Source organism: Anabrus simplex, chromosome 4, assembly GCF_040414725.1.
Source record: "Anabrus simplex isolate iqAnaSimp1 chromosome 4, ASM4041472v1, whole genome shotgun sequence".
NCBI classification, from domain to species: domain Eukaryota; kingdom Metazoa; phylum Arthropoda; class Insecta; order Orthoptera; family Tettigoniidae; genus Anabrus; species Anabrus simplex.
In genome coordinates, this window is record NC_090268.1 from 431611210 (window position 1) to 431638781 (window position 27572).

At 39.6% G+C, this 27572-nt stretch overlaps 1 protein-coding gene across 1 annotated transcript in view; it reads left to right on the forward strand.

Moving 5' to 3' along the window:
- Positions 1 to 27572, forward strand: part of LOC136872809 (endothelin-converting enzyme 1) — a 260882-nt gene that overhangs the window by 182836 nt on the left and 50474 nt on the right. The window contains exons 11-13 of the mRNA XM_067146647.2: positions 8751 to 8815; positions 13670 to 13789; positions 19211 to 19359. Coding sequence (XP_067002748.2) covers positions 8751 to 8815; positions 13670 to 13789; positions 19211 to 19359 — 334 coding nt within the window. The remainder of the gene's footprint in view (positions 1 to 8750; positions 8816 to 13669; positions 13790 to 19210; positions 19360 to 27572) is intronic.

Genomic DNA, 27572 nt, shown 5'->3' on the forward strand with positions numbered 1-27572 from the left:
TTTCCAACTGAAGCCTCTCACGGATATCTCCCCATGCTTCTTCTCCTGTATAGGCTCTATATAATCCTATAAGTCTAGTTTTCTCCCTTCTCTTACTTAAAGTTTCCCACCCAAGTTCCTTTAACATTTCTGATACACTACTCTTTCTCCTGAAATCCCCTGTTACAAATCTTGCTGCTTTCCTCTGCACACTATCTATTTCTTTTATTAGGTATTCTTGGTGAGGATCCCAAACACTGTTTGCATATTCCAATAATGGACGAACCATACTCAAGTAACTTTTTTCTTTTAATTCTTTGTTGCATCCTTTAAGTAGCCTCATTATGACATGTAATGATCTGTATGCTTTCCCAACAATGTCATCAATATGACCCTTCCAGTGCAAATTACTTTCAAATCTCACACCTAAGTATTTGCACTTGCCATCTTTTGGGATAACTACCTCATCCAAAGTATATTCAAATTCAGTTTTAAAGCTCCTGTTTGTAAAAGTTGTAACAATTGATTTGCCTCCATTAACCTTCATATTATTTTCTTCAACCCATTGTTGGATACTTTCAAGGTCCCTTTGTAATTCTGAACAATCCTCAATGTTGTTTATTTCTCTATAAACAATTATGTCATCTGCATACAATCTTATTTTTGATGTTATATTGTTCCCTAAATCATTTGCGTATATTAAGAAGAGTAACGGACAGATTATACTACCCTGTGCAATTCCCTTCCAAACTTTCTCTTCCTGAGATACATTATTTCCTACTTTGACTTTCTGAACCCTTGAATTTAGAAATGCTTTTATCCAACGTGTAACCCTTACGTCCAGTCCTATTCCCTCCAATTTCTTTAATAATATTCCATGTTCCACTCTATCAAAGGCTTTGGAAAGATCTATGGCTATGCAATCTAACTGACCTCCTGAATCCAGCTCATCTGATATGTCCTGCTGAAATCCCACCAGTTGTGCCTCACAAGAAAATTTCTTTCTAAATCCATACTGGCTCCTCATGAACCAATTTTTATCATCACATATCCTTCTGATGTACTTCGATACTAAACTCTCCAGAATTTTACAAACTATACTGGTCAGGCTGATTGGTCTGTAGTTCTCTGGTTTCCTTTTATCACCCTTTCCTTTATAAATTGGTATTATTATAGATTCCTTCCATTCCTTTGGTATTACACTATTATTTATGACATAGTCAAAGAGAAATTTTAAATAAGGCACTATATACCACCCCATTGTCTTTAATACCTCCCCAGTAATTTGATCACTTCCTGCTGCTTTTCCTTGCTGAAGCAGTTGGATTTCTCTGAAAATATCTTCATTTGTGAATGAGAAGCTTCTTGTTTCCCTCTGTCTCTCTCCCTCTCTATCTTCTCTTTCGGTTTCCAACTCTTGACAATCATCTACTGAATCTTTAAATTCCCTACTAAATAGGTTTGCTTTCTCAGTATCTGTTAAATAGTGTTCACCCCCTTCTCCCACCATTGTAGGAATTTGGATTCCTTTTCCTTTTTGATTCCTGATATATGAATACAGCTTTTTCCATTTCCCTTTGTGGTCATTACCCTCTTGAAGTATGCCATTCATATAATTCTCTTTTGCTTCCTTTTTCACTCTATTCAGTTCCCTCATTAGTTGTTTTCTAGTTTCTCTACTTTCCCTACCCTCTTTGATTTTCCTGTTTACTATTCTACATTTTCTTTTTAATTTTCTTATTTCCCTTGTATAATAAACAGGGTCTGAGGTCATTTTACCCTTCTTAACAGGTACAAATCTCTTCTCTCCTTCCCAAATAATTCCTTTAAATTTAGCCCAGAGTGTATCTACGTTACTCCCTTCACTTATCCAACAACTGAATTGTGATTTAAGGTAAGTCCCAAATTCATCAACTTTAGTTTTTCTGTACAATTTCTTGTCTTGTGTAACCCTCTTATTAAGCCTTTTTGGTACGAGTCCTACATCCATTATTACAGCCTTATGGTCTCCTATTCCTTCAATTACCTCAGTTTTATCAACAATTTCCCATGGTTTAACCAAGAATACATCTAGTAAGTTATTGAGACGTGTCGGTTCTTGTACTACTTGTGTAAATCCTCCCTCCCAAATTAACTTATTTGCCAGTTTCTGTTCATGGGCTTCACTTGCAGCTCCTTTCCATTCAACTTCAGGCAAATTTAGATCTCCCCCAATTATTACCATATCATTATTATTGTTTTTACGAGTATAATCTATTATTTTTTCAAAGATTTCCATGTCTCTTTCCTCTCTTCCAGGCCTGTATGTTCCTATAATTCCCACCTCCTTCATATTATCACAAACTAATTTTATCCCTAATATTTCATCCCTTTCATCGGTAAACCATTCATGTGAACAGTAAGTTTCCTTCACCAGAATAAACACCCTCCCTCCCTTTTTATCTCCTCGGTCTCTACGATAGACTGTGTACCCTTCTGGAAATACTTCTCTATTACCCACCCCTTCTTTCAACCACGATTCCACTCCTATCACCACATCAGTCTCATAAGATTCCAACAATGTACCGAATTTTAATTGTTTATTTACTACACTTTGACAGTTTACCAAGAGCAATCTCAGACCCCCTTCCTCCCTAAAACTTGACTGTTGCAATTGGGTAACTTGAAATTCCTTACTATCCTGAGTTTCTTTTTCTAGTTGACTGAGCCAGCTTGAAGTACAGCTGGCTCTTTCTACTAGTTTTCCTGGTCAGTATTATAACTCAAGGGAGTTGCCTGTTTTACAGTACGTATCTTAAGATTAATAAAATCTAGAACAATATTTGCTATCTTTCGTTTACCTGAATTGTTTAGATGGAGGCCATGTTTTGTATAACAGTATCTCTCAAAACTGCTGCATTCAATAATCTGAGTATTCCGAAAATGTTTACAAATTTTAACAATATCTGTATTGACCTTGTCCACTTCAATGTTCACACACAAGTCTCTACTCAAATCATGCCTGTGGGGCACGTTCACTACAAAAACGTTAGTGTGGATCAGCTTCCCTAGTGTATGTTGAAGTTGTGATCTTACATTCTTGGCGTCGTCGCGAGCTACGTCGTTCGTCCCACCGATGATAAGCACTGCATCGCCGCTCCCGAAGTTCCTAGTTGCTGCTTCTACGTTTTCCACAACACTGCTGATAGAAGCTCCTGGATATATTTCTCCGGTTGCTGCTATATTCTCGTCGTTAATCACTCCCGCAATTCTCCCTTCCTTGGCTATCACGAAACACAGCTACCTTCGCTGATTTAGGCCTAACTGGGTCTTGAATCTGAATTCTAGGCCTAAATTTTAAACTCGGCACGGCAACGGATCGCGATGATTTGGTTTCACGCACGCGATCACTTTCTTCCAGGATTAAATTATTTAGGGCAGAAAACCTATTTCTAATGTTTATTTCCGGAAATTCAGTTGTAGATTTCTTCTTAGCCGGCCATCCACGAACTACTTGACACCACGTGCTCGAGTTTGTTACTTGTACCGGTATATCACTCGAAGAATGGTCAGTCCCAAATTCTAGCGATCGCAGTCTTTCTTTTAATTCTTGATTTTCAACTTTAAGAGTCTCATTGTCCTTTTTTAGAATGTTTATAATTTCTAATGCACTTTTATATTCCTCATCGACTGTTTTCGGTGCTTCGTCAACGCCGTCCCCAACAACAACATTCCGAACACACTGCTCACAAATCCAGTCAACATTTTCATTAGTTTTTACGTCTCTAGGGCAATTTCCGCACTTATAATGCCACCATCGATCACATGAATCACACAACATTCCATTTTTCACTAATTTTCGACATTTTCCGCACTTTTCGTCACATTTTACGGTTAATTTACTCGGAGAATAAAACACTACGTCGTCATTACCGGGCGCCATTTATAGTGCTATAGGTGTTATATTTAGTGTTTGACAGGCTGAAGAGCTTTAAAGTTACATTAACTGAGTTGACACTGAAAATATGGCTTCCTTCTTAACAAAATATTTTTTCATTTACATGTAAAAAGAAAAGTTTAGAAGCATCACCCTTTAACTTACTAAAGGGGTGCCAGGCTTAAAATGTCAAGAGATATTGAATCTTTATTCATTTATATGCAAAAGACCTGCACTGTTATTGAATTTATTCTTAGACACAGTATATTAAAATTTGAATTTTTGTGCCTTATCCTAGATTATCTTTTTAGAAGCTAAAGGGATCAAAGTACAGTAATTCTTTTCTAAAAGCTGTAAATAATACAATTTGCTCCTCCGTTACAAGTAGCAAAGTTAACATTTTGATCAGAAATCACAACACAGCATGAAGAACTTGACTGATTTTTTGCCATATTCATTGATATCTCAGATGAATTCCAGTATAGAAAACCCTATTATTTATTCGTGGAAACCTGCACAACAGTTCGCTTCACAACTTTACAAACTCCACATACTTAAAATATCATCTTACTGCTCAATAATGCACTCCCAGATGCCTTGTCACTGACTCATGATCATCTCAAATTGCCTCATGGTCACCTGGAGTTGACTCAAGTCTAATTCGCACTTCCACCTTCACTCTGCACCTAGGTTAGAAGAAGACCGTCGAGAAAGTCTCTCACAGTTCCTGCTTCTAGATCATTCTGGACACCTTTCTATTGTTGACCATTTCCAGCATCCTCTAACAACCTTCCTTATCTCAACAGCTAGCTAGGGCCATTGGTTTACACACCGCTGGCCAAACCGACATTGTAACCTTATGACACCTCCTCACAATGCCGCACTCTCTGTCTTCTTTGTCACAATGTTAGTTTCTAACCTGGTGAAGTAAATTTAATTATTTTCACTACTTCAAAATACGTGTGAATGTTGACCAACACGAAGACTCCAAGTTGTTATGTTAAGAAGACTTCTTCTTCTTCTCCTTATGACGCCGTCTCCTTCCGAAGGTTGGCGATCCAATTGATTATGATTACATGCGAAACGGCAGCACGGAAAATTTCTATTGACGTATGTCCATACCACCGCCGCAAGTCTTTCAGCCAGGCGTTTCTCCGTCTTCCCACAGATCTTTTCCCATCAATCTTCCCTTGAATGATCTGTCGGAGAAATTCGTATCGTTCACCTCTCATGATGTGCCCGAGATAGCTGAGCTTACGCTCCTTGATGGTTATGAGAAGCTCTTTCTTCTTGTTCAAGATGTTGAGGACTTCTTCATTTGTCTTCTTTTCTACTCAAGATATTCAGAGTATTCTTCTGTATAAGTACATTTCAAAAGATTCAATACGCTTCTCCAATAAAGGGCTAAGCGTCCACCCTTCGAAACCATACAGAAGGACAGGAAAGACATAACAACGTAGCATTCGAACTCTGAGCTGAAGATTGAGTTCTCGGCTGGTGAATAAGGTCCTCGTGGTATTGAACATATTTTTTGCTTGTCCAATCCTGGATAAGATTTCGCATTTTGAATCACAATGCTGGTTCACTAGAGTTCCAAGATATTTGATAGAAGATACTTGTTGGACGATATTGTTGTTGATGTAAAGGGAGGCCTGTTTTGGTGTTTTTGAGAATACAATCACCTTGGTCTTGTTAATATTCAAGGATAAACTGTAGGTTTCACTGGTCCTCACGATGTTGTTCGTAATGATTTGAAGATCACTAGGGTTGCTGGCTAACACAATTGTGTCATCAGCAAATCGGATGTTATTAATGACAAAGCCATTGATCTTGATACCCAGATTAACATCTTCCATAGCCTCTCTGAACACAGCTTCAGAGTAGACGTTGAAAAGGAGTGGGGACAGGACACATCCCTGGCCGACACCTCTTCATATAGCTATGTCCTCAATAGTAGTTCCTTCTATTTTGACCTCTGCCGCTTGATTCCAGTACAGATGGGAAATGATACGAAGATCACCAACGTCTACACCAGTAGATTTTAAAATCTTAACAAGTTTTGCATGAGATACGCAATCAAATGCTTTTTGGTAGTCGATGGAGCAAGCGTGCACATCTACATTCATATCTAGGCATCTCTGGGTCAAAACATTCAAGGAGAAAAGAGCCTCACGAGTACCCAGTCCATTCCTAAAGCCAAACTGAGTATGTCAAACTTGGTGTTCACATTTGAGGTAGATTCGAGTGTGGATGATACACAGAAATACCTTTAGCACATGGGACATTAGGCTGATCATACGATAATCATCACAATGTGATGCACTAGCCTTTTTAGGTATAGTGACAAAAGTAGATCTTAGCCAGTCAGATGGAATTCTACCAGATTTATATATTGCGTTGAATAATGTAGTTAGCAGCTTTAGTCTTCTGCCATGGCCTTCAGCAATGAGTTTCTGCATGAATCTTGTCTGGACCTACAGCTTTTCCATTCTTCTGAGTTTTATTGCATACAGTACTTCCTCTTGGGTTATATTTGGACTTGTTTTGCTGCCTTCGCCAATTAAAGGTGGTTTGTCTGGCCTTACATCGCTAAATAGTTTTTCAACATATTCTTTCCAACACTTCAACTTGTCTTCGACTCCTACCAAAATGGTGTCATTGGCATCCCTCAGTATAGCTTTACGTGGCTGTGATATTTCCCTACAAGTTCCTTGATCTTCTTGTGGAGATTAAACAAGTCATGTTTCTCTTGGAGAAGTTCTATTTCTCTGCATCTCTCCACGAGCCATAGTTCTTTTGCTTCCCTACACTTCCTCCTCACTGTCCTGTTTAGTTCTTGGTATTGGACTTTATTTACATGTTTCACTTTCCGTCTTTGGTCCATAAGCTGTAGAATATCTTCTGTCATCCATTGCTGTTTGAATGTCCTATATCATTCTCTTGAGTATCAGTGAGTATGTTCTTTAGTGCAGTCCATTGTGATTCAATATCCTCTGTTTCCAAGTTGTTTATTGTATTCATACGTTCTTCGAGCTTCAAGGTTGTTTGAGCTCGAAATACAGGGTTGTCAAGGCTCTTTGTATTGATGCGCTTAGGTCTGTCAGAGCGTATGCTCTTGACAAAACGATGAAGTGTTAAGTCCATGACGACGGGATTATGGTCGCTGTTAACATCCGCCCCAGGGTAGGTTTTGACAGCTTTCACGTATCTTTTCAGATGACTCTTGATGAGAATGAAGTCTATCTGATTCCTTACGGTATGACCTTCACAATCTGCAGGAGATGTCCATGTATACAAGCGCTGAGGATGTAGCTTGAAAAAGGCATAATAACAGAGAGCTGTTGTTCTGAACAAAACTGAACTAGACGATCACCTCTGGCATTTCTCTCACCAAGGCCATATTGTCCAACAATTTCACCCTCTTCACCGAGACCTATCTTAGCATTAAAATCACCAAGGACAAGAGTTACATCCCCTTTCTTTGTAAGGGACATTGCCTCCTCTAGAATGGAATAGAATTCTTCGACTAATTCGTCATCCTTATCGCCGGTTGGAGCATAGGCCTGGATAATATTCATGGGACGATGGGAAGTTTGTAGTTTAAGAAACATGACACACTCTCCAAAGGGAAAAAAATCAATGACAGACTTCATCAGATCAGACGAGAGGAGCACAGCCACTCCATATTGATGTTGAGAATCGTTACCACCAGAGTAATACAGAACTCCATGATTAGTTTGTTGTGTTCCTGACCCAGGCCATCGAACTTCACTAAGGCCCAAAATCTTGATTTCCAAGCATTGCATTCCTGATTCAACGTTTGCAAGTTTCCCAGCCATATATAGACTTCGCACATTCCATATGGCGATTCTTATTCTTTTGTTATAAATTTGAAACTTATCAATACTTGACCTCGGGGGATTCTTAGCACCCTCTCCCCCACTTAAGGGGTGCCCTGAACTGAGGGCCATTTCTTTAGTATCTGTAACCAAAATCATATTGAAAGATTTGGAAAGATAGCTCAATAGGACTTCCGTTTCCTTTCTGTGCCGCAGTGTGAGAACCGTGGAGGCTGTTACAACTGCACTTCTCACATCCAATGTAGTACCACTAATGAAGTCCTTCTTCATGTGCTACTACATGGTACTGTTGGAGCTGCTGCCCTCCAACAGGAGATGTCCATTTAGCCCTGGACAATTAGATTGCCTCTTCCGCCATCTATGCTCTACTGAAGGCTATATTCTCCACCATAGCTGCCATTGAGGTCTTCACCGTAACCCTGGAAATGGACCCTTACCAGATGCTGCACACCGGGTCAGGGTGCTCTGGGACTCACATAGGCAGGGGCGTCACTCCCTGGGTAGGGCTGCCTCAAAGAGGGTCCCTACCTGCTACCCTCGTTAAGAAGACTAGATAACCCAAAAACCAAATCCTACAGTGCAATAACTTTGAAGGCCTTTGGCCTACAAGTAACTGCTGCTCAGTCCAAAGGCCTGCAGATTATGAGGTGTCGTGTGGTCAGCATGCTGAATCCTCTTGATCGTTATTCTTGAGTTTCTAGGCCAGGGTCGCTACCTCACCATCAGATAGCTCCTCAGTTGTAATCACGTAGGCTGTGTGGATCTCAAACCAGCCTTCAGGTCCAGGTAAAATTCCCTGACCTGACAAGGAATCAAATCAGCATCTTCTGGATAAGAGGCAGGCACACTACCCGTACAGCACAGGGTTGGCTAACAAGACTAGATAGCACTGAACAAATTACCATGAAATAACTCATCAAATGAATAGTGTATTGTACAGAATACTTCACAGCTATAAATGGCAGATCAGATAACAATCATCTTATTCTTTCCAGATGGAGCCATTTCTCTCTACCTCAGGAAGCATATGGTATATCTATTTATGGGATTAATACAGTCGGTAAGTTATACAGCTTTTGTCAGACCTATGATTTTAAATTTCTACGATTTTTTTGATACATTTGTCTTCATTATTCTCTGTTATTCCTTTCCTCATTCAGTCATAAAGCCTTTGTGAATGAACTGGACACTACCGCAATCTTCTGTCTGCAGCTAGCTCTGTGGCCTCTTTAGTTCTACAACTCTTGTCTTCAAATAAATAATTTTTTATTAGTTTTTTAATGTCCTACTTACATATCAAAGGAGTTGGCAACAGAAGTTTGGGGAAGTGATAGGATTAGGACGGTAACAGCCGTGGATTCAGGTACAGTCCCAATATTTCCTTGGCGTGAAAATTGGAAACCGTGGAAAATCATCTTCAGGGTTCCAGAATGCAATTTCACCGTTACGCAACCCAAAATGCACAGCCAACTTGCTCAGTCTTCAAATCATGAAAAGCTGAGTCCAATGATCATTGCCTTGGTCTCCCTATGCTTCCATTATTCTCCTAGATAGCCTATCCTCCTCCATTCGCCTCCCACTTAAGTCAGTTTGTATGTACAGCATCCCCATCCATCAAGTTTACTCTTAGCATTTATCTCCTCGTTCTGAATGCCCTACTGCCATTTTTCTCACCTGTTTTTACCAGGAATAATTCTCACAACATTCACATCTGTTACTTCCAGCTTATGAATAAGATATTCTTCATCTACCCAGCTTTCGCTCCCGTACGACAAAGTTTCAAAACAGATTGATGTGAAGATAATTACATCCAAGAGCTCATTTCTTTCTTTCTGCAACTGCAAGCTCATTGCATTAGTTACACCATGATTTGAATTCACATACTATTCCTATCTTCATACTGTAAGTATTTTAAATGACCCACCTGATACATTTCACAAGACATGAATTCATTCTTCTGAACACCAGACATGCTATACATGGAAGGCAATACACCTTGATGTGTTACATTGTGAGCCTTCTCCGAAAAACTGACTTGTGGCTAGCACTGGTGTATTATTTATATTTACAGCGTTAACTTGTGTATTCCAAGGACCGGGCGAGTTGGCCATACGGCTAGGTCTGTGCAGCTGTGACCTTGCAACTGGGAGATAGTGGGTTTGAACTGCACTGTCGGCAGCCCTGAAGATGGTTTTCCAATTTTCACACCAGGCAAATGCTGGGGCTATTCCTTAAAAGGATGCAGCTGCTTCCTTTCCACTCCTAGGCCTTTCCTATCCCATCATTGCCATAAGACCTATCTGTGTCGGTGCGACGTAAAGCAAATTGTAAAAAAAAAAAAAGTATTCCGGAATAATTTTTGAACAACCAGTAAAATTCATCAATTTCCATTATTCCAGCTAATGTGTGCCTTTATTTGGAATCAACAAATATGGAAATACAGGGTGATCAAAAAGTTACCCAACCCATGGAGGTACTACAAAAAATTTTGAAAATGAGCACCATCTACTGCTTCACACCCATGCACACTTCTGATCATGTTCATGAACATGTCCTGTAGCATTTCATGTGAAATGTTGTCAGCAGTGTATTGAATGTTGGTCTTCAGGTCTTCCAAATTGTGAGGATGGGTTATATACTCTGCCGACTTGAGATACCGCATAAGGAAAGGTCTGGGGGAGAGAGATCAGGATATCGAGCTGGTCTCAATGGCTTCGAAATGATGCGCCCTGGTAACAGTGATTCCAAGTACTCCATGATAACATGAACAGTATGGGAGGTTGCAATGTCCTGCTGAAACCATGTCCTTTACATTTCTTCCTCAGTCAGAGGAGCAGAACATCGCCTGACCTACATAATATAACATTGACTGTTGATGGTTGTGTCAAAGAAGAGAATGAAAATTCTCTTTCACAACAAGGCACATCATACACTGATCTTTTGGGCACGAAGGGGAGATTCATGCAGCACAGGATGATTTTCAATCCACCACCAATGCATATTCTGTGCATCCACATATCTGCTGAGGTTAAACTAAGCATTGTCTGGCCAATATCAGTTGTCCAACTCCTCTCTATCTGGCGTAACATGCTCCATGAACCAATGACAATACTAAACATGAAGGTTTGCATCACCTGGCAATAACTTGTGAACAGTTTTCATTTTGTACAAAAACATATATAATAATCTCCTCATAGCGACACATGAATGACTCTGACTAGACAACCTGTGCAAAGATTTCTTTAGACTCTGCAGCACTGAGGCTTGTATATCTGTCAATTTGTCTTTGGTGAGAACTGTTGGTCTGCCTCTTCAATATGCATCTCCCATATTCCCAGTTTTCTTGAATTTATTGTAAAGGCATTTAATAATTGATTTATTCAGGTGTATTTCTGGAATGAGCATCTGCAAACTGTTCGCAGGTGATTGCATAACTCAGACTGATTGCATACTCTTCCAAAATTGAAATACTGTCCGACGTGTTGGCTGAATGGTCAGCGCACTGGCCTTTGGTTCAGGGGGTCCCGGGTCTGATTCCCGGCCGGGTCAGGGATTTTAACCTTCATTGGTTAATTCCAGTGGCCTGGGGGCTGGGTGTCCACAATAACACGCAGTTACCTGTACATGGCAAATGCCGCCCACCCTCATCAGAGGGTCTGCCTTACAAGGGCTGCACTCGGCTAGAAATAGCCACATGGAATTATAATGAAAATACTTTCCTCTAGTGTAAACACCATGTTTCTTTTGTACTCAGTAATCAATGATTGCCACCTGAATAAAAAAATAAATAAATTGTGTCTTTGCCATGGGTTGTGTTACTTTTCAATCACCCTGTAGTAACAGCATCAGTGGAAATTTCCTAGTGCAGTACTTATATTGCCCTGCAGGAATACTTTTCTCTACGTGTGTATGTTCTCTGTTCTAATTTTTTTACCACCTGTATTCGTCTTTATTTCTATTTCCTACTTCTAGTTTTCTTCTTGTCCTACACTTCCCGCATCAAGACCCCTCAGTGAGTGTTGATGCTCACTTTCCTGATGAAACTGGGAAGCAGAAACAAACTCTTCAGCGGCTTAGAAGAGATGAATGTAGAAAACAACGTCGATTGAGGAAAGAGCCAATTAATTTGAAGATGGCAGGGTATGAAGATGAAGAGATGTCCTTGTCCCTTTTTTACTTTTGTATTTGTTCTTGTCTTCTCTTTCTATTGCTGTCTCTTCTTATACTGACCTCTCATTGTGTTTGTCATAATGTGTGTTCCTTTTTCACGTTTCAATGTTTATACAACTTAAGTAAGAAAATTAGTTAATCAGAAATAATTACACTGCCTGAGAAAAAAGAACACCCTTAGAAAGGTTTCCAATTAACTTGAGATTTATTGTAGAAACAATGCATATGGAGAACATGAAATGATTACATTTACAGATCAGTAGCTGAAACACCCATATTAGTACGTGGCATAGCCTCCATGGGTGAGTATGGCATGTAGTCAATCATACAGCTGGCAAATACTGTCCTGGGATATGTTATTCCATGCCTGTTGGACCCGTTCACGTAGTTCTATAAGAGTTCTGGGTTGACAAGTCACACAAGTCGCTTGTCGTCTCATTATGTCCCACACATGCTGTTTTGGAGACAAGTCCGGAGATCATGCTGGCCAGAGAAGTTGCTGCACATCTTGCAGTGAACGTTGAGTTTTGGGGGGAGTGTGTGGGTGAGCATTATTCTGTTGGAACAGCACATTATCTTCCTGTTGCAAAAACAGTAAAAGAACTCTTCTAACAACATTCTGCACGTACCGAGTGCTGGTCAGCATTCCTTCTACAAATACCAAAGGTGAACGAGAGTTGTAGCCTGTCGCACTCCAGACCATAAGGTCTGGGTTGGGGCTGGTGTGTCTTGGACAATTGCACTCTACGGAACAGCACTCACCAGGTCTACGTCGTATGCGCCAACGACCATCACCTGCGTGCAGGCAGAATTTCCTTTCGTCACTGAAGACCATGGCATACCATTCCATTCTCCATGTCATCCTCTGATGGCACGAGTTAAGTAGTGCACATCGAAGCAGTGCTGTGAGTGGAAGACAGGCTAGAAGTATGCATGCTCGTAGTCCCACTGCTAACAACTGGTTCACAACAGTTCGAGTTGACACTTCTGGGCTCAATGTGTGCAGTGGTAGCTGTACGCTCTGCCGCTGCTGCCCTTACAATACGACCAACTTGGCAAGCATCTGTGCTGCATAGGTGTCCAGAACCTTGACTACGAGTGTGAGAATGTTCACATTTCCACTGTTGCCAGCATCGTTGCACAAATGATGCATAGCACATCCAAGTTATGTAGCAGTTCTCTGAAAGACCATCCCACCACTCGGAAGGCCACAATTTGTCCCCTTTCAAACTAGCTCAGTTGGCTATAGGTAGCACGAATGCATCTCCGTGGCATGGTGCATGCTTTCTTTACATGTTTGCACTACACTGAGCCTTACGACTACGAACATTCCCTTTCGAAGAGTGGACACAGATGGTGCTCTGTAGCTATCTGCAGGTGGACAACGTTAAAATCATTATCAGTATATCTACTATCCCCCATGTGGCATATGCTGTCATTGGATCAAAATCGACATCGTCTTTCCAGATGTTCTTTTTTTTTTTTTTTGGCAGTGTATATTGATTATTCATAGCCAGTCTTCTTTGACTGGACTTCTTAAACTATGTGATCTCTAAATAGTGCTATGCTCAACTCAGCTTGTAAACCATTTTCTTCTCACATTTGTTTGAGGTCTAAAGTATTTTGATGTTATTCCAGCAATGCCTTCTATCTGATCTCTAAATAGTGCTATGCTCAACTCAGCTTGTAAACCATTTTCTTCTAACATTTGTTTGAGGTCTAAAGTATTTTGATGTTATTCCAGCAATGCCTTATGCCATGCTAGCCTGGCCATTTTTCCATAACAATTATCCTGAGTATCTTCAGATTGCTGGTCTTGGACATATAATTGCTCATGAGATGTCCCATCACTTTGATAACGTAGGTGAGTTTGCTCTTCATTTGCACTGATATCAGTTTATATTTAAAAGAGAGAGAGAAATTAAAAAAAGAAAAAGATTGCTGCTATTGCATAAGGGTAACCATGAAGACTTGTTGAAATTCTACACAAGAGAGCATTAAAAGTACTTTTCAAGCTACCTACATTGACACCAACAGCTTATCTATACAAACATTGTAATATTCTTCTGCTTAAGGCTTTACATCAAAAAGCTTCAGCTGTGATGGTCTATAAATTGAGAAAATTTGGTTCACTCCAATAATTTATGTGTGATAAATTCTGACATTCATACAATACTAGAGGTACCAATGAAATTCGCATTGATTTAATTAACTCAACCAAATATGGCAACAAATCTGTATGGTAATACTCTGCACATGTGTATAACTCACTTCCTGAACATATCCGACAGGCTGGTTAATTTTTTGTAATCACAAACTTGTAAAATATTTATATAAGCTGCCATGTACCAGGTGCGCCGACTTTGGGTAATTATTGGGGGGGGGGGGGCATGATTAACATGAACACAGGGATGTGAAATGAGGAAAAACTATTAATGCAAACATTCCTATATACTAATAATATTCACAAACAGAAAAATTCATTCATTCATTCATTTAGGTTCCATAGACTACAATTACATATTTTGAAATATGCCAACAGTACAGGAGTTGTCGAATGATTTCTTAATGCTAACAATAATATATACACAATAATGAACATTGTGAAAATGAAGAAAAAGAAAAAACAAGAACACCAAATACCTCAATGTTAGGACAGCACTTCATATTTTTTTTAAATAATAAATAATATTAATAATCAATATTTACAAGACAAAATACAACATGAGTGTGGTGTTAACAATATGTACATAATCAGTGTGACATTAACATATTTTTAAGGCTATATACTAGATATTAAGAACGTTTACAAGTTAATAAGTAATAACATCATTACCAGCACTTCATCATGTATTCTTCTGTACTATAGAAGCAGGTACTCAGCAGGAGTTTTTTTGAAGGTGTGGTAAATGAACTGATGGGACTAATATCTTTAATCTCATTTGGAAGCTTATTATATAATCTGATTCCAACAGAGTCTACATGTCTCAAGGCAATGGTTTTACTCTTGTGCTCAATAAAAATATTATTTCTTGTTCGTGTCTGGTAATTGTGATTGTCAAAATTCTTTCTGAAGTGATCAATATTTTTTTTTTTTCACATGTAGAATGCATTGCATGATGTATATGTTTGGTACTGGAAGTATCCTTAGTCTCTTACTGAACAATAATAAAGCTTGTTTCTCAAATATATTTTTGAACGAGTCTTGTGTATGGAGTTTTGAATAATATTCACAAGTAAACAGAAAAAAAAAACCTGATTTGTAAATAAATATTTTGAAGGAATGTTTTATGAACAAGGCTATCAAAAATAATTAGAAGTTGTTTCATAAATACATTTTGTTAGTAAATGCCCTATTTCTGTATATATTTTGCATTTCATAATACAAAATGTGGAAAGCCCTACCATTGGATGTACGCCTGAACAGTCTCCAATGGGAAATGTAGTTCTCTGAAGGAATGCCCGCTTTCTTGTCTAATTTCTTAGTATAAAACCATCTACCAACTTCTCCAGATTTAACGCCTTAGCAGCCTCCAAAGACTACCAAACTCCACGTTTAAAGGGGATTTAATATTGGGGGGGGGGGGCAGAAAATATCTTGTCCCTCAAAGTGGGCACCACTGCCATGAACATCTGTGTTCTCTTAACTATGCAACTTGTATACGGTAAATGTATTAATGCACCTCTGTAATGAGTTTAACTCACTTTCTGTCTATTCTCTTGTAAAAAATCAGTTTACTTCTCTTAATTCTGCTACTTGTACATCAGATATGTATTGCACCTATATGAGCCACAGTTCAGGTTCCCTTTATTCAAACAAAAATATAAAACAAAATAACTAAATAAACAGCCTCACAATTAGTTTTCTCAAACAATATTTCAGTAAACCCTCACCAGGATTACTTGATTCAAGAACTGGAAAAAATCCAAAGAAAAGCAGTTCAACTTGTTCTGGGTGATTTCCGACGAAAGAGTAGCGTTAAAAAAACTTTGCAAAGTTTGGGCTGGGAAACCTCGGCAGAAAGGAGACAAGCTGCTCGATGAAGTGGCATGTTCTGAGCTGTCAGTGGAGAGATGGCGTCAAATGACATTAGTAGATGAGTAAGTTTGAATAGTGTCTTTAAAAGTAGGAAAGATCATAATATGAGTATGAAGTTGGGATTCAAGATGACAAATTGGGGCAAATATTAACTGACCAACAGAGATAATTCCAAACTTCAGGCAGCTGAAATGAAATTCCTATGCACTATGATCCAGAAAACCAGAAAAGACAAGATTAGGAATGAGAAAATAGAGAGGAAGTAGGAATAGATGATTCTCTCCTCAATAAGATTCAGATATCAAGACTGAAGTGGTTTGGTCACATGAAGAGGATGCCAGTAAACAGAACTGCAAGGAAGGAATTTGATAGAAAAGTAGAAGTAAGACGACCCATGGGAAGGCCACGAAGGAAATGGATAGATTAATTAAGAACGATGTACTGCTGAGAGGTCATGAGTGGGACAAATTTGTGGAGAAAGAATGGTACAAGGACAGGATGAGATGGAGGAGGCTCATATACCACACTCGGGAAACTGGAGATGGTTTAGAATGATGATGATGATGATGATGATGATGATGAGGAAGGAGATTTAAGGAAAGGAATAACTTACCAAGGGAGATGTTCAATAAATTTTCAATTTCTTTGCAATCATTAAGGAACGGCCAGGAAAACAACAGATAGGGAATCTGACTGCCCTAAATGCAGTTCAGTAGTGACTGATTGATTGATTGATTGATTGATTGATTGATTGATTGATTGATTGATTGATTGATTGATTGATTGATTGATTGATTGATTGATTGATTGGTTGATTGATTGATATTTTGAATTCAAAAGGGCTATTTATTTGTATCCTTTATTCAATATTTTTTCAAGGTCCCCACTAAAGAGGCAGCTATCTCTGAAGGGAAACATTTACTTTGTTTGTAAACTGTTGTACTACACAAATGGTGATTTAGAATTTGGTGAGGGTCCGTGAGAATATTAGTGGCAATTTCTTCTAGTTCCAACACATCCCTATGCAAGTGAAAGTGTTTTATATCTGTACGCGGACCCAAAATATGGCAAATTAACACTCTTCCAGAATTTTCAAAGACTAGTTACAAACATGCATATGTACGTAATATTAATATTGGATGTACTTCATCGCAGAGGTCCATACGATGTTATAAAATAATGTTGTGGCTGCATGTTAGCGCAAGAAAAGGCATAAGAGTCATTCCACAAATAAGTTATTATGCCAATCAAGGCCCTTAAATCAGATAGTGTTGAAGATGACCAGTCTTTGATTCTACATCTTGCAGTTGGAGTTGCTGCCTATTGTTTCCTTGAATTCCTGTTTCCTGGTGAATTATGTCAAAATTTCTGTATCAAAAAATAGTGGAAAGTACTCTGTTAGCTTGGACGCAGGTCGCCTACGGGTGTCAAATTAAAAGACCTGCACCATGCCTCTTCGGAGGCCACACACCGTTATTATCTACAATAATTACTGGAATGTCTCACAAACCATGCATTGATATACCTAAAACAATAATTTGAAGTAGAATGCTACAAAAGAGTATATGTGCAAATAAACTTCACTTACACAAAACAAACATCCACCGAGCTCGATAGCTGCAGTCGCTTAATTGCGGCCAGTATCCAGTATTCGGGAGATAGTAGGTTCGAACCCCACTATCGGCAGCCCTGAAAATGGTTTTCCGTGGTTTCCCATTTTCACACCAGGCAAATGCTGGGGCTGTACCTTAATTAAAGCCACGGCCGCTTCCTTCCCACTCCTAGCCATTTCCTGTCCCATCGTCGCCATAAGACCTATCTGTGTCGGTGCGACGTAAAGCAACTAGCAAAAAAAAAAAAAAAAACAACATCCATTATTTTGTATCGTGTCACAGAATACAATGTTCATATAACAGTACACATCACAGTAAGGCAGAATAAATGTAACTGACAATCAAGTAGGATTGTTGACTTTCACACTCTGAACTATCACCTCACACCATTCTAACTACTGTTACAGCTTGTGAACAACTTTTTAAGAATACAGTGATATTTATGGTCATGCAACAACCGTACGCTCTAATGGGTTTGAAGATAAAAATTTCTTACCTGAAACAAGTGTTGGGTGTATCAAAATTCGCTCCATCACGTTTGATGTATGAAATGGCAAAAGAGACATTCTTTATAAAAAAGACCTACAAAGTCAGGTAACGCTGCCCTATAAAATGGGCTATGGGGAACTTATGAATGAAATTAGGCAGAAGAAATACAAAAGACTTTTATGTCACTGATGCTCTAACGATGACAGATTGGACAAACAGTAGATACAAACTGAGACATTAACTTGTTTTTCCATACATGGATTTCATCACAAGAAGTATCATGTACCAGACTCACAATGTATATGTATGTAGTGACATCGACAGTGTGACAGATCCCAAGCTCCTTAGATGCAAGAAATTGAAGTTTTCTCTGACTGAACTAAGCACAGATTAAATATGTGCACATGTATCTGTACAGCTATATAGTTCATTGTGTCACTAAACACTTGATATATGTGGACATGACCGCAATAAAACTTTAATATTGTGATCTAAGATAAAGCTCTCAATCCTTTGAAGTATTTTGAAACATTTGACCGAGAGAGTTGGCTGTCCGCCTTAGGGGCATGCAGCTGTGAGCTTGCATTTGTGAGATAGTGGATTTGAATCTCACTGTCCACAGCCCTGAAGATGATTTTCCGTGGTCCGCCCCCCCCCACCTTTTTTGTTGTTGTTACAATTTGCTTTACATCGTACTGATACAGATAGGTCTCATCGCAATGATGGGATAGGAAAGGCCTAGGAGCGGCAGGAAAGCGGCCGTGGCCTGGTGTGAAAAAGGGAAACTATGGAAAAACATTTTCAGGGCTGCCAACAGTGGGATTCAAACCCACAATGTCCCAAATGCAAGCTCACAGCTGCGCGCCCCTAACTGCTCGGCCAACTCACCCGGTTTTCCCATTTTCACACCAGGCTGTACCTTAATTGAGGCCATGGCCACTTCCTTCCCACTCCTAACCCTTTCCTATCCTATCATCTCCATAAGATCTATCAGTGTCGGTGCGACATAAAGCAGATTGAAACATTTGAACACTCAACTCATTTCATTTCTTCCTGAGGTACTAATAACTTATTTCAGATTTCTTGAATTCTGTTATGAAAACTCCTTTGCAATGCTTTAATTTATTCATTTATTGCTGTTCAGGTATGAAGTACAATCCAAAAGGAGAACTAGAAATGATGCTACATGGTCCAGCACAGGAACTGTACAGTAATATGGAGACCTGCTTTGCGGAGCAGTTTAACACACCGGAGTCACAACAATCAGAAGATGGGAAAACCTTTACATTCACTGTAAGTTTCTTAATTTCTTTCTTTACTAGATTGTATTGTATTGTATTTTATTTTGTCCAACTGATCATGCAGTGATATGGGACACGTCAATAATCATATTTACAGTAACAAAGGATAAAACAGTAATATACGTGCCATGATAAATAAAAAGAAGTATACAATGTGGTAACGAGGCACAGATGTACACTCATTACATTTTTCAAGTCATCTGCAGAAAGTTAGGAATAATAGGAAAATAATTATATTAGGAAAAGTGGGTTTGATGAGGAGAAGGGGTTATATGAAGATACAGAGGTTGTCCTTGTGCTCTTGTGATCAATGTCTGATTCTGATAATAATAATAATAATAATGGGGTGCAGACAGCCTCTACATCCAGCGCAAAGCCGTCACATCACCATCCAGGTCGTATGACCCCACCCCGCTCCCCCTCCAAGCCACATCACTCACTGACACTGTCAAGATGGCAACTAGTGTGCTGAGTGAGTAATATCACTCCGTAAACATTCTACTCGATTCGCATAATAAGTTACAGAAAGTGTTTGGTCTGTGCATAGTTGTGGAACATAAATTGACAAGCTTCAGTTTTACACTCCTGTCATGGCTCAGAAAGAAGCAACTAGGAAAATAAGTGAATTTGAAGAGGTGATAAAGGACTTTCAAGCTCGCTTGGACTCCGCTGTAAGTGCTACCAATCCTCCGACTGCGCTTCAAACACTGGACGGCGATTTCAAGGCATTCAAGTCACAAGTAAGAACAGCAATTGGTGACGTGAAGAAACAACTAAGCACGATTGAGGACAAAATTCAGAAACAGGATGAGGCATTAGATGAGGCAGAGCAATATAGTCGCTGCAGTTGCCTACTGCTACACGGCATCCCGGAAGAACCATTTGAAGATGTGTATAATAAGTCTCAGGACATAATCAAAAGTAAATTTTCGATTGAGCTCTCAATGAGTGATGTTGACCGCTGTCACCAGCTGGGGCGCCGAAGCCGGACATCTGCATAAGTGGTTGCGCAAGGAAATAACCCGATTATAATCAAATTCCTGCGCTATCAAGATCGTGTGTGGTGCGCCAAGCGTGCTCTGACGGGGAGCGGACTTCTTCTTACAGAGTCCCTCACAAGTGTAAGGAAAACTATATTAAATCGTGCCAGGGACTTTTGGGGACCAAAAAATTGTTGGGCTGAGGACAGGAGAATATGTGTTTTAAAAGATAACACAAAGACTCAAATATGCACGATTGTGCAATTAAATGCCTTTGCTGTGTAGGATGAATGAGTGGACTGTTTAGTTTTATTATGTGTGTTTTCAGTAGTTTAAATTTGTGTGTGTGTGTGTTTGTGTGTGTGTAATAGTGCATTTATTCAGTGCTGTTCTCAGGGAAGCTCATCTTATTTCATATACCTACTATTAGTTTTCCTGCAATGTTGGTAAATGAATCTGTACCTTATGTCAATGTCCCACATTCCTTTCCTCCCCTCTTAACCCAACCCTCACCCCTCCCATACCCTGAGGCAATGGGATCCATTCTGAGGCGACAGCTGATGAATCACGTGACAATTATTGCCTGTTGTCACCTAAATTCACTATCCATTGCAGCTCACCTAGAAGAACTACAGGCTAATTTCAAAAGTAATAAGGTGCATTGTACTGGCATATCAGAAAGCTGGTTACATGGAACTTGACCATCTTGTGCTGTAAATCTCGACGGATGACCACACGGACAGACGAGGTGGTGGAGTAGCCTTTTACTACAGGAATGATTTAAAATGCAAGATTATCTGCACTTCACACCCAACCCTTCTCCTGCGACCTGAGTATTTGTTTGTTGAACTTGACTGTAATAAGACAATATTAATAGGAATTGTATACAAGCCACCTAATATTAGGCAAATGGAGGACTTCAAAGCAGCTTTAACAGATCTTATCTCGGTCTACGAAGATGTCATAGTCATTGGTGACTTTAATACTGACTTGTTAAAACAAACCAGTGAATTGGATGTTGTGTCACATATTCCATGCTCTGAGCATGGAAATCCTACCACTTAACATTATGAACCACGTCTACTACCTTGACCACTCGACTCACACATTAATTGACCCTTTTCAGAGGCAGTCCTAGCCAGGGAGTGGTACCCCTGCCTATGTAAGTCACAAAGCATACTCACCCGGAGTGTAACATCTGGTAACATAAACCGCATCATCAACAAATTCAAACACTGTCCTAAAACCACTTTATCTAAAGACATAACAAAACCAACTGCATTTTCCACTTTCACTTTCACTCAAGATGCTTATAAAATAACTAATATTTTTAAAAAACACAACATGAAAATTTCTTTTAGAACTAACAATAGAAATTTAGATATTTTACACAACCCTAAATCACTAAATAAATCTAATGCTTTTTCTAAATCTGGAGTGTACAGATTAAAATGTAACAACTGCAACTCCTCCTACATCGGACAAACTGGCCGCAACTTCAATATCAGATACTCTGAACATATCAACGCCATTAAATACAATAGATTCTCTGCTATAGGACAACACATACAAGACTTCAACCATAGTTTCACCAATATTGAAAAAGACATGAAAATACTTAAAATCATAAACAAAGGCCCCTCTTAAACACTACTGAAAATAGCTTTATTCACCTTGATCAATACTTCAACCCTAATTTCAATTTAAACGACATTTCTGAAAAACCCAATATCCTTTTCGACTTCCTAATTCTTCTTCTCAAAAATTCTAAATTTCAAAACCCCAATTCTATTTTCCATGCCTTACAAAATTCCTACCCACATTTTCTACCTCCAATAATCCACCCTCCTAACCCACTCTAAACTACCCCTCCTTCATCTACCTCCCTATCTTATCCTTCCTCAACACCATTTAATTTCAGTTTCTTTTATTCTTATCTTATTCCACTATTCCTCTTCCTCTATTAATTTATTCTATCTTTTCTTTATAAAAAAGAATCAATTCCACCTTCATTTTGGTTCTTCTCATTCATACTCAACACTTGCCTTGCGCCGATTTCGACTACTTCAATCAAGACCTGAATTTTTTACGTTTAAAAAATTGCGCACTGTGCATATACGTTTTCATTTGTTTCCGGTATTGGGCTTTTTACTTTATTTTTTTCTCTTCACAATTGTTTTTTCACGTCAACTGTTCTAAGTATTCTATACGAGCACAATTACTTATCCAATTATATTGAATTGCATTATATTTATCTATATACTGTACCAGTTACGACCTGTACATGAGTATTTTTTTGAGTTTAAATGACATTTAATTATCACGCGTAATGTTCTGAGCACGCCTGGTTTGTTTACCGTCAGCGGGGCAAGCAAGCGAGTGAAGGACAGCTGTGAGCTGTGACGTAGCCACAGGGGCTAGCTAGACCGCCCGCCCGTCACACCACGTGTTCCCAGCCTGGACTCGTATATTCTAGATTCGACGTCACGTATTCCAAAATGTTCGACGGGGAAAATTTTGTAACTCCCATAATAATTATGCTAGCGGCTTGAGCGATATATCATCTTGTTTGGGATCACCTGAACGTTGCAATGCTCGAGTTTCAAGTAAATGCATCAAGGGATTCAGGAGATATTCAGTCAAGCCGTATTGTGACGTAGGCGTCCCGGATCGAATAAAAGGAGGGCCAACTGTAGCCTCTTCACTCAGTTACAGCTGAGTAGTCAGCGTGGACACTCTCGCTGCTACTATCGTCGTGTAGTGACAGTCCCGACGAGGAACTCTGTAATTTTCTAAGTATTCATAAAGTGAACTTGTATTTTTTTCAAGTGTGGGAGAACAAATTCTTCCAAGTATTCTCAAGTGGACTTGCAATATTTCAAGTGTTAAAGAACATTTTCTAAGTCTTCATAATTGAATTTACAATATTTACGGGTGTTCAAGACTGGAATTTTTCCAATTATTCATGAAATGGACTTGTATTATTTACGTGTGTTAAATTCATAAATGGACTTTTTTATTTACGTGTGTTAAATTCATAATTGGACTTGTATTATTTACGTATGTTAAAGCACGAATTCTTCATAAATTGAACCTGCAATATTTGCGAGTGTTAAGAGACTCATTCCTCTAATAAACAGTGATTTATAAACTTTGCTAGTGATGATCTCTGAATGTGCTCAAAGTTCCCGTAAGTATAAATTTGTGATTTTGCCGGTACCGATTCAAAGACTTATAAACTTTGCCGGTGATGAACTCTAACTTCATTCAACATAAATTTAGGATCTCACCTGTGTTTACTCAAAGACTTGTACATTCGCCAGTGTTGATTCAAAGACTTATAAATTTTGCCAGTGATAGACTGTAAATTTATTCATGTGGATGGACTTGTGTTTTTCGTCCATGTTCACTCAAAGACTTGTACATTCGCCAGTGTTGATTCAAAGACTTATAAATTTCGCCGGTGATTGACTGTAAATTTATTCATGTGGATGGACTTGTGTTTTTTGTACATGTTCACTCAAAGACTTGTACATTCGCCAGTGTTGATTCAAAGACTTATAAATTTCGCCAGTGATAGACTGTAAATTTATTCATGTGGATGGACTTGTGTTTTTCGTCCATGTTCACTCAAAGACTTGTACATTCGCCAGTGTTGATTCAAAACTTTATAAATTTCACCAGTGATTAACTTTAAATCTATTCAGATTTTCATGTGGATGGACTTATGTTTTTCGTCCGTGTTCATTCAAAGACTTGTACCTTCGCCAAGGGTGAACTTTAAATTTGGTTATAGTTTCATGAGAAGGGACTTGTGTTTTCTTTTTGCCAGTATTTATTCAGAGACGAAGACTTTTGCTAGTGGTGAACTCTGAAATTATTTATAATCCTCATATACAGAGACATATCATTTTACGAGTGTTAAATTTTGAAAGTCTTGATGAATAATAACCAGTGACTTCGCTAATAGGTTAATCACCCAAGGTTTTTATGAACTCAGATTTATCAGTACTGCGAGTGACCTTGGAGACATCAACCCTCTCAGTCATGTTGGACTGAGGTAGCAAATGATTATCTGCAACATCACCAGGATCGTCGGGGTTCAACCTGGGCCTCGAAAGTTCGAGGCATCTCTACCTTCTACCAACCCAGACAGTACAGCCACTTCGGTACGGAGTCCCTGGAATCTTCTAGAACGTGTTCCAACCTGCTCGGCTTGGTGAACTGGAGAATCCGAGCCATATTATAGGACTATGTGGAAGACAACTTATATCTACCTGGAGGTGATGTGCAATTTCATGTCTTATATGAATAAACTCATGTTCAGTCAGAGTCAAAGTTTTCTTGTAGATAGGACCCTACCTCCTGTACTGAGCCCTAGCTACTAGTCACCCAGTTTTAGCCCTGAGTACTATATTCTTGTTTACTTTAAAATATAATCTGAGAGTCGGGCTCTTTTACCGGTACAATACTTACTTTCCCGCGACCGAGGTAAATTACTGGATCTTCAAGCTATTCTCCATTTTACTTTGGTGTTTGAAACCAAAGTGCCTGATATTAAATGTGTCGCGCTGATCTCCGGGAGCTGGCAAGTTGCTTCAATGGATCGACTCGTCTTCAACTCCTGCACGATTATGGATCTTTGTATGTGTTCGATTGTGATGTGACTTTGTGACTGACAGTGTTTAAAAACTGGCTCATTTAACCGTTCTCCACTATTCGTAAACATTGTGGGACTTTGCCTAGCGCTGCGTGTGCCATGCTGCCGCTCAGAGAATTGCGCACTGTTTTCTTTTGAGTGACTTGCATTTTACTTCTTCTGAGTTTTACAGTGTCTACCCCCGTTCATTTATATCACCTCTTCTACTGATCCGGAGTGTACTTAATATTTTCCTTTTCCTATGTATTGTTTTTCATGTTTTAATCGGCTGACGATGACCTGGACTAGGGTCGAAACCGATACCATTCTACTTATTATTAAATGGGAATGTAATTTACTACATTTCTTATTCTTTTGTATTGAATAGGTTGAATCTATTTATCAATTATTTCAATTTTAACTGTAATATTCTTCAATACGGAACAATTAAATTTTTAACTTTAAATCCTTCCACACACTCAAGACATACCGTTAAGAAAGTGGAAAACATGATTTTGTGTCATGTAAATACCATACATTCATTAAACTTGTAGTTGCTTTCTGTATATATTGTTACAACCAGTACTTAATACCACGTTTTAAAATATGAAGAATGCTGGCAGAAATAAATACGAGTTGGGAGAAATCAGGACTTGCAAATAATTTGAGTGGAAAGGGTTAAACCCAGCCAGGACTGACTCAGTAGTGAACTGGTATTGAGTCAGAAGGAGTATAAGTGTGAACTTAAATCAGAGTTAAGCAAACTGAGAAATGGACAGATTAAGTTAGGACACAAACAGCACTGTCTTGAAATGAAGGTAAAGAGTGACGTCATGCAAGACGAGAAGCGGTCCAAAGTAATTTTCGTGTTTGCGGAGTCTGGAGTTCGAGGTTCACCAAGAGCAGTGAGTGCCCTAAGAGAGAGTACGACGGCCATGAAGCCAACTGGCAGTGATGGCAGCTCCATTGTTGTGGAGGTGGTATGACAGGACCACTTCCTGGGGAACGTTCTGGACCCAGTTCAAGATCGGATCAGCGTCAGAGAAGGGAACAGAATATCTGATGGTCAGATTACGTGGGCAGAGCATGGGGGTTCGATGCAGCTCCCCGCCAGGTTTGACCTGCGAGGAGGTTGTGTGAATACTCTATGGTTATGCACTGGCCACCAACTGAGAGCAGCCCAGTGAGTTTAGCTGCAGGAGAGGACTCAGTGCACCAATAAAATGCTGTGGGTATTTGACGGCAAAATCAAGCAACCAATCAACGTGGCTGCACCATTATGACACACAGTGCAAGGCGGCTGACACCTGTGGTAAGCTCTGTGGCACTGAGATCCATTCAGGGAAGATGCTCTGCTGGAAGCAGAACCTTGAGGAGGCTGTCTTGATATCCGCAGAGATAAAGACAGTAATTGCAATGACACAAATAAAGGGACTCTCACTAAGTGACAGAGCACCAAAGAAGTCTGAACAAACAACCAACCAAGGAGGGTGTCACCTGACCAGGACATTCATCTTGAAACATAGCTGCATGCCGGTATGAACACTGAGTTCAGGACCTTTAAAGAAGAAGAGATTCAGGGGGGCCAAGTCTGAGACATATGAGCCAGTCACGTGCATCACACTGGTGGACTACGAAGGCGCTCAGGTCCTGGAAGTCGACAGTGGTGGGAACAAGGGAAAGCCAGCGCAGCTTCGACTGCCATACGAGGACCTGTGGATTGTCACCAGGAATGAGGACACCACTGACTGGACACAGCAGATCCACTATTCAAAGACGATGACCACCCAAACAGATCATCCGGCACCGTATCATTTGGCAAGTGGGGATGCTTTGCTCTAAGGGAGGAGCAATGCTGCGCAGATGGCCACTACATCCACCGTATCAACCTCCAACTTTGGGTGGGAGCAGCGGGAGCAGCGTGCATGTGTGTGTGTGTGTGTGTCTTTCTCTCAGCCGCTGTGTAGCTTAACGTGTGTGGTTTTGCGGAGTGGTGCTGTGAACGGAGTTGTACGGGAGTAAGTGGACAGCGAATATCACCCTGGACTGTGAGTCTGATGCAAGCAAGCTGTGAACTGAGGACTGTGACAGCGGCAACAAAGTAACTGTGACTGAGTGAAACCGTAGTGCTAGTGAATGAAGACTGAGTTAAGTGGTATGACTGAACCAGCGAGAATAAGATAGAAAGCCTGAGATTGTGTGTCCTGTACTGTGTTCTTGGTATGCCTGTGTGTTTTAATGTGGAGAATAAGTGATAGTAAATTTTAAAAGTAGAACGATACCAGTTTCTGTGCTTATTTATCTCCTGTGCCGATACAATAATAGTAATGTTATTGGTTTAATGTTCCACTAACCGCTTTAGCAATTTTTGGATACACCGATGTGCCAGATTTTTGTCTCATAGGAGTTCTTTATGTGCCTGTAAATCTACTGACACGGGGCTGGCATATTTGAGAACTTTCAAATACTGCCGTGCTGAGCCAGGATCGAACCTGCCAACTTGGATACAGAAAACCAGCTATTCAGCCTGGCATATGAACTACTCTCCTCTTTCTGTTGGAGCCATCTTCTGATATTCTCACCTGC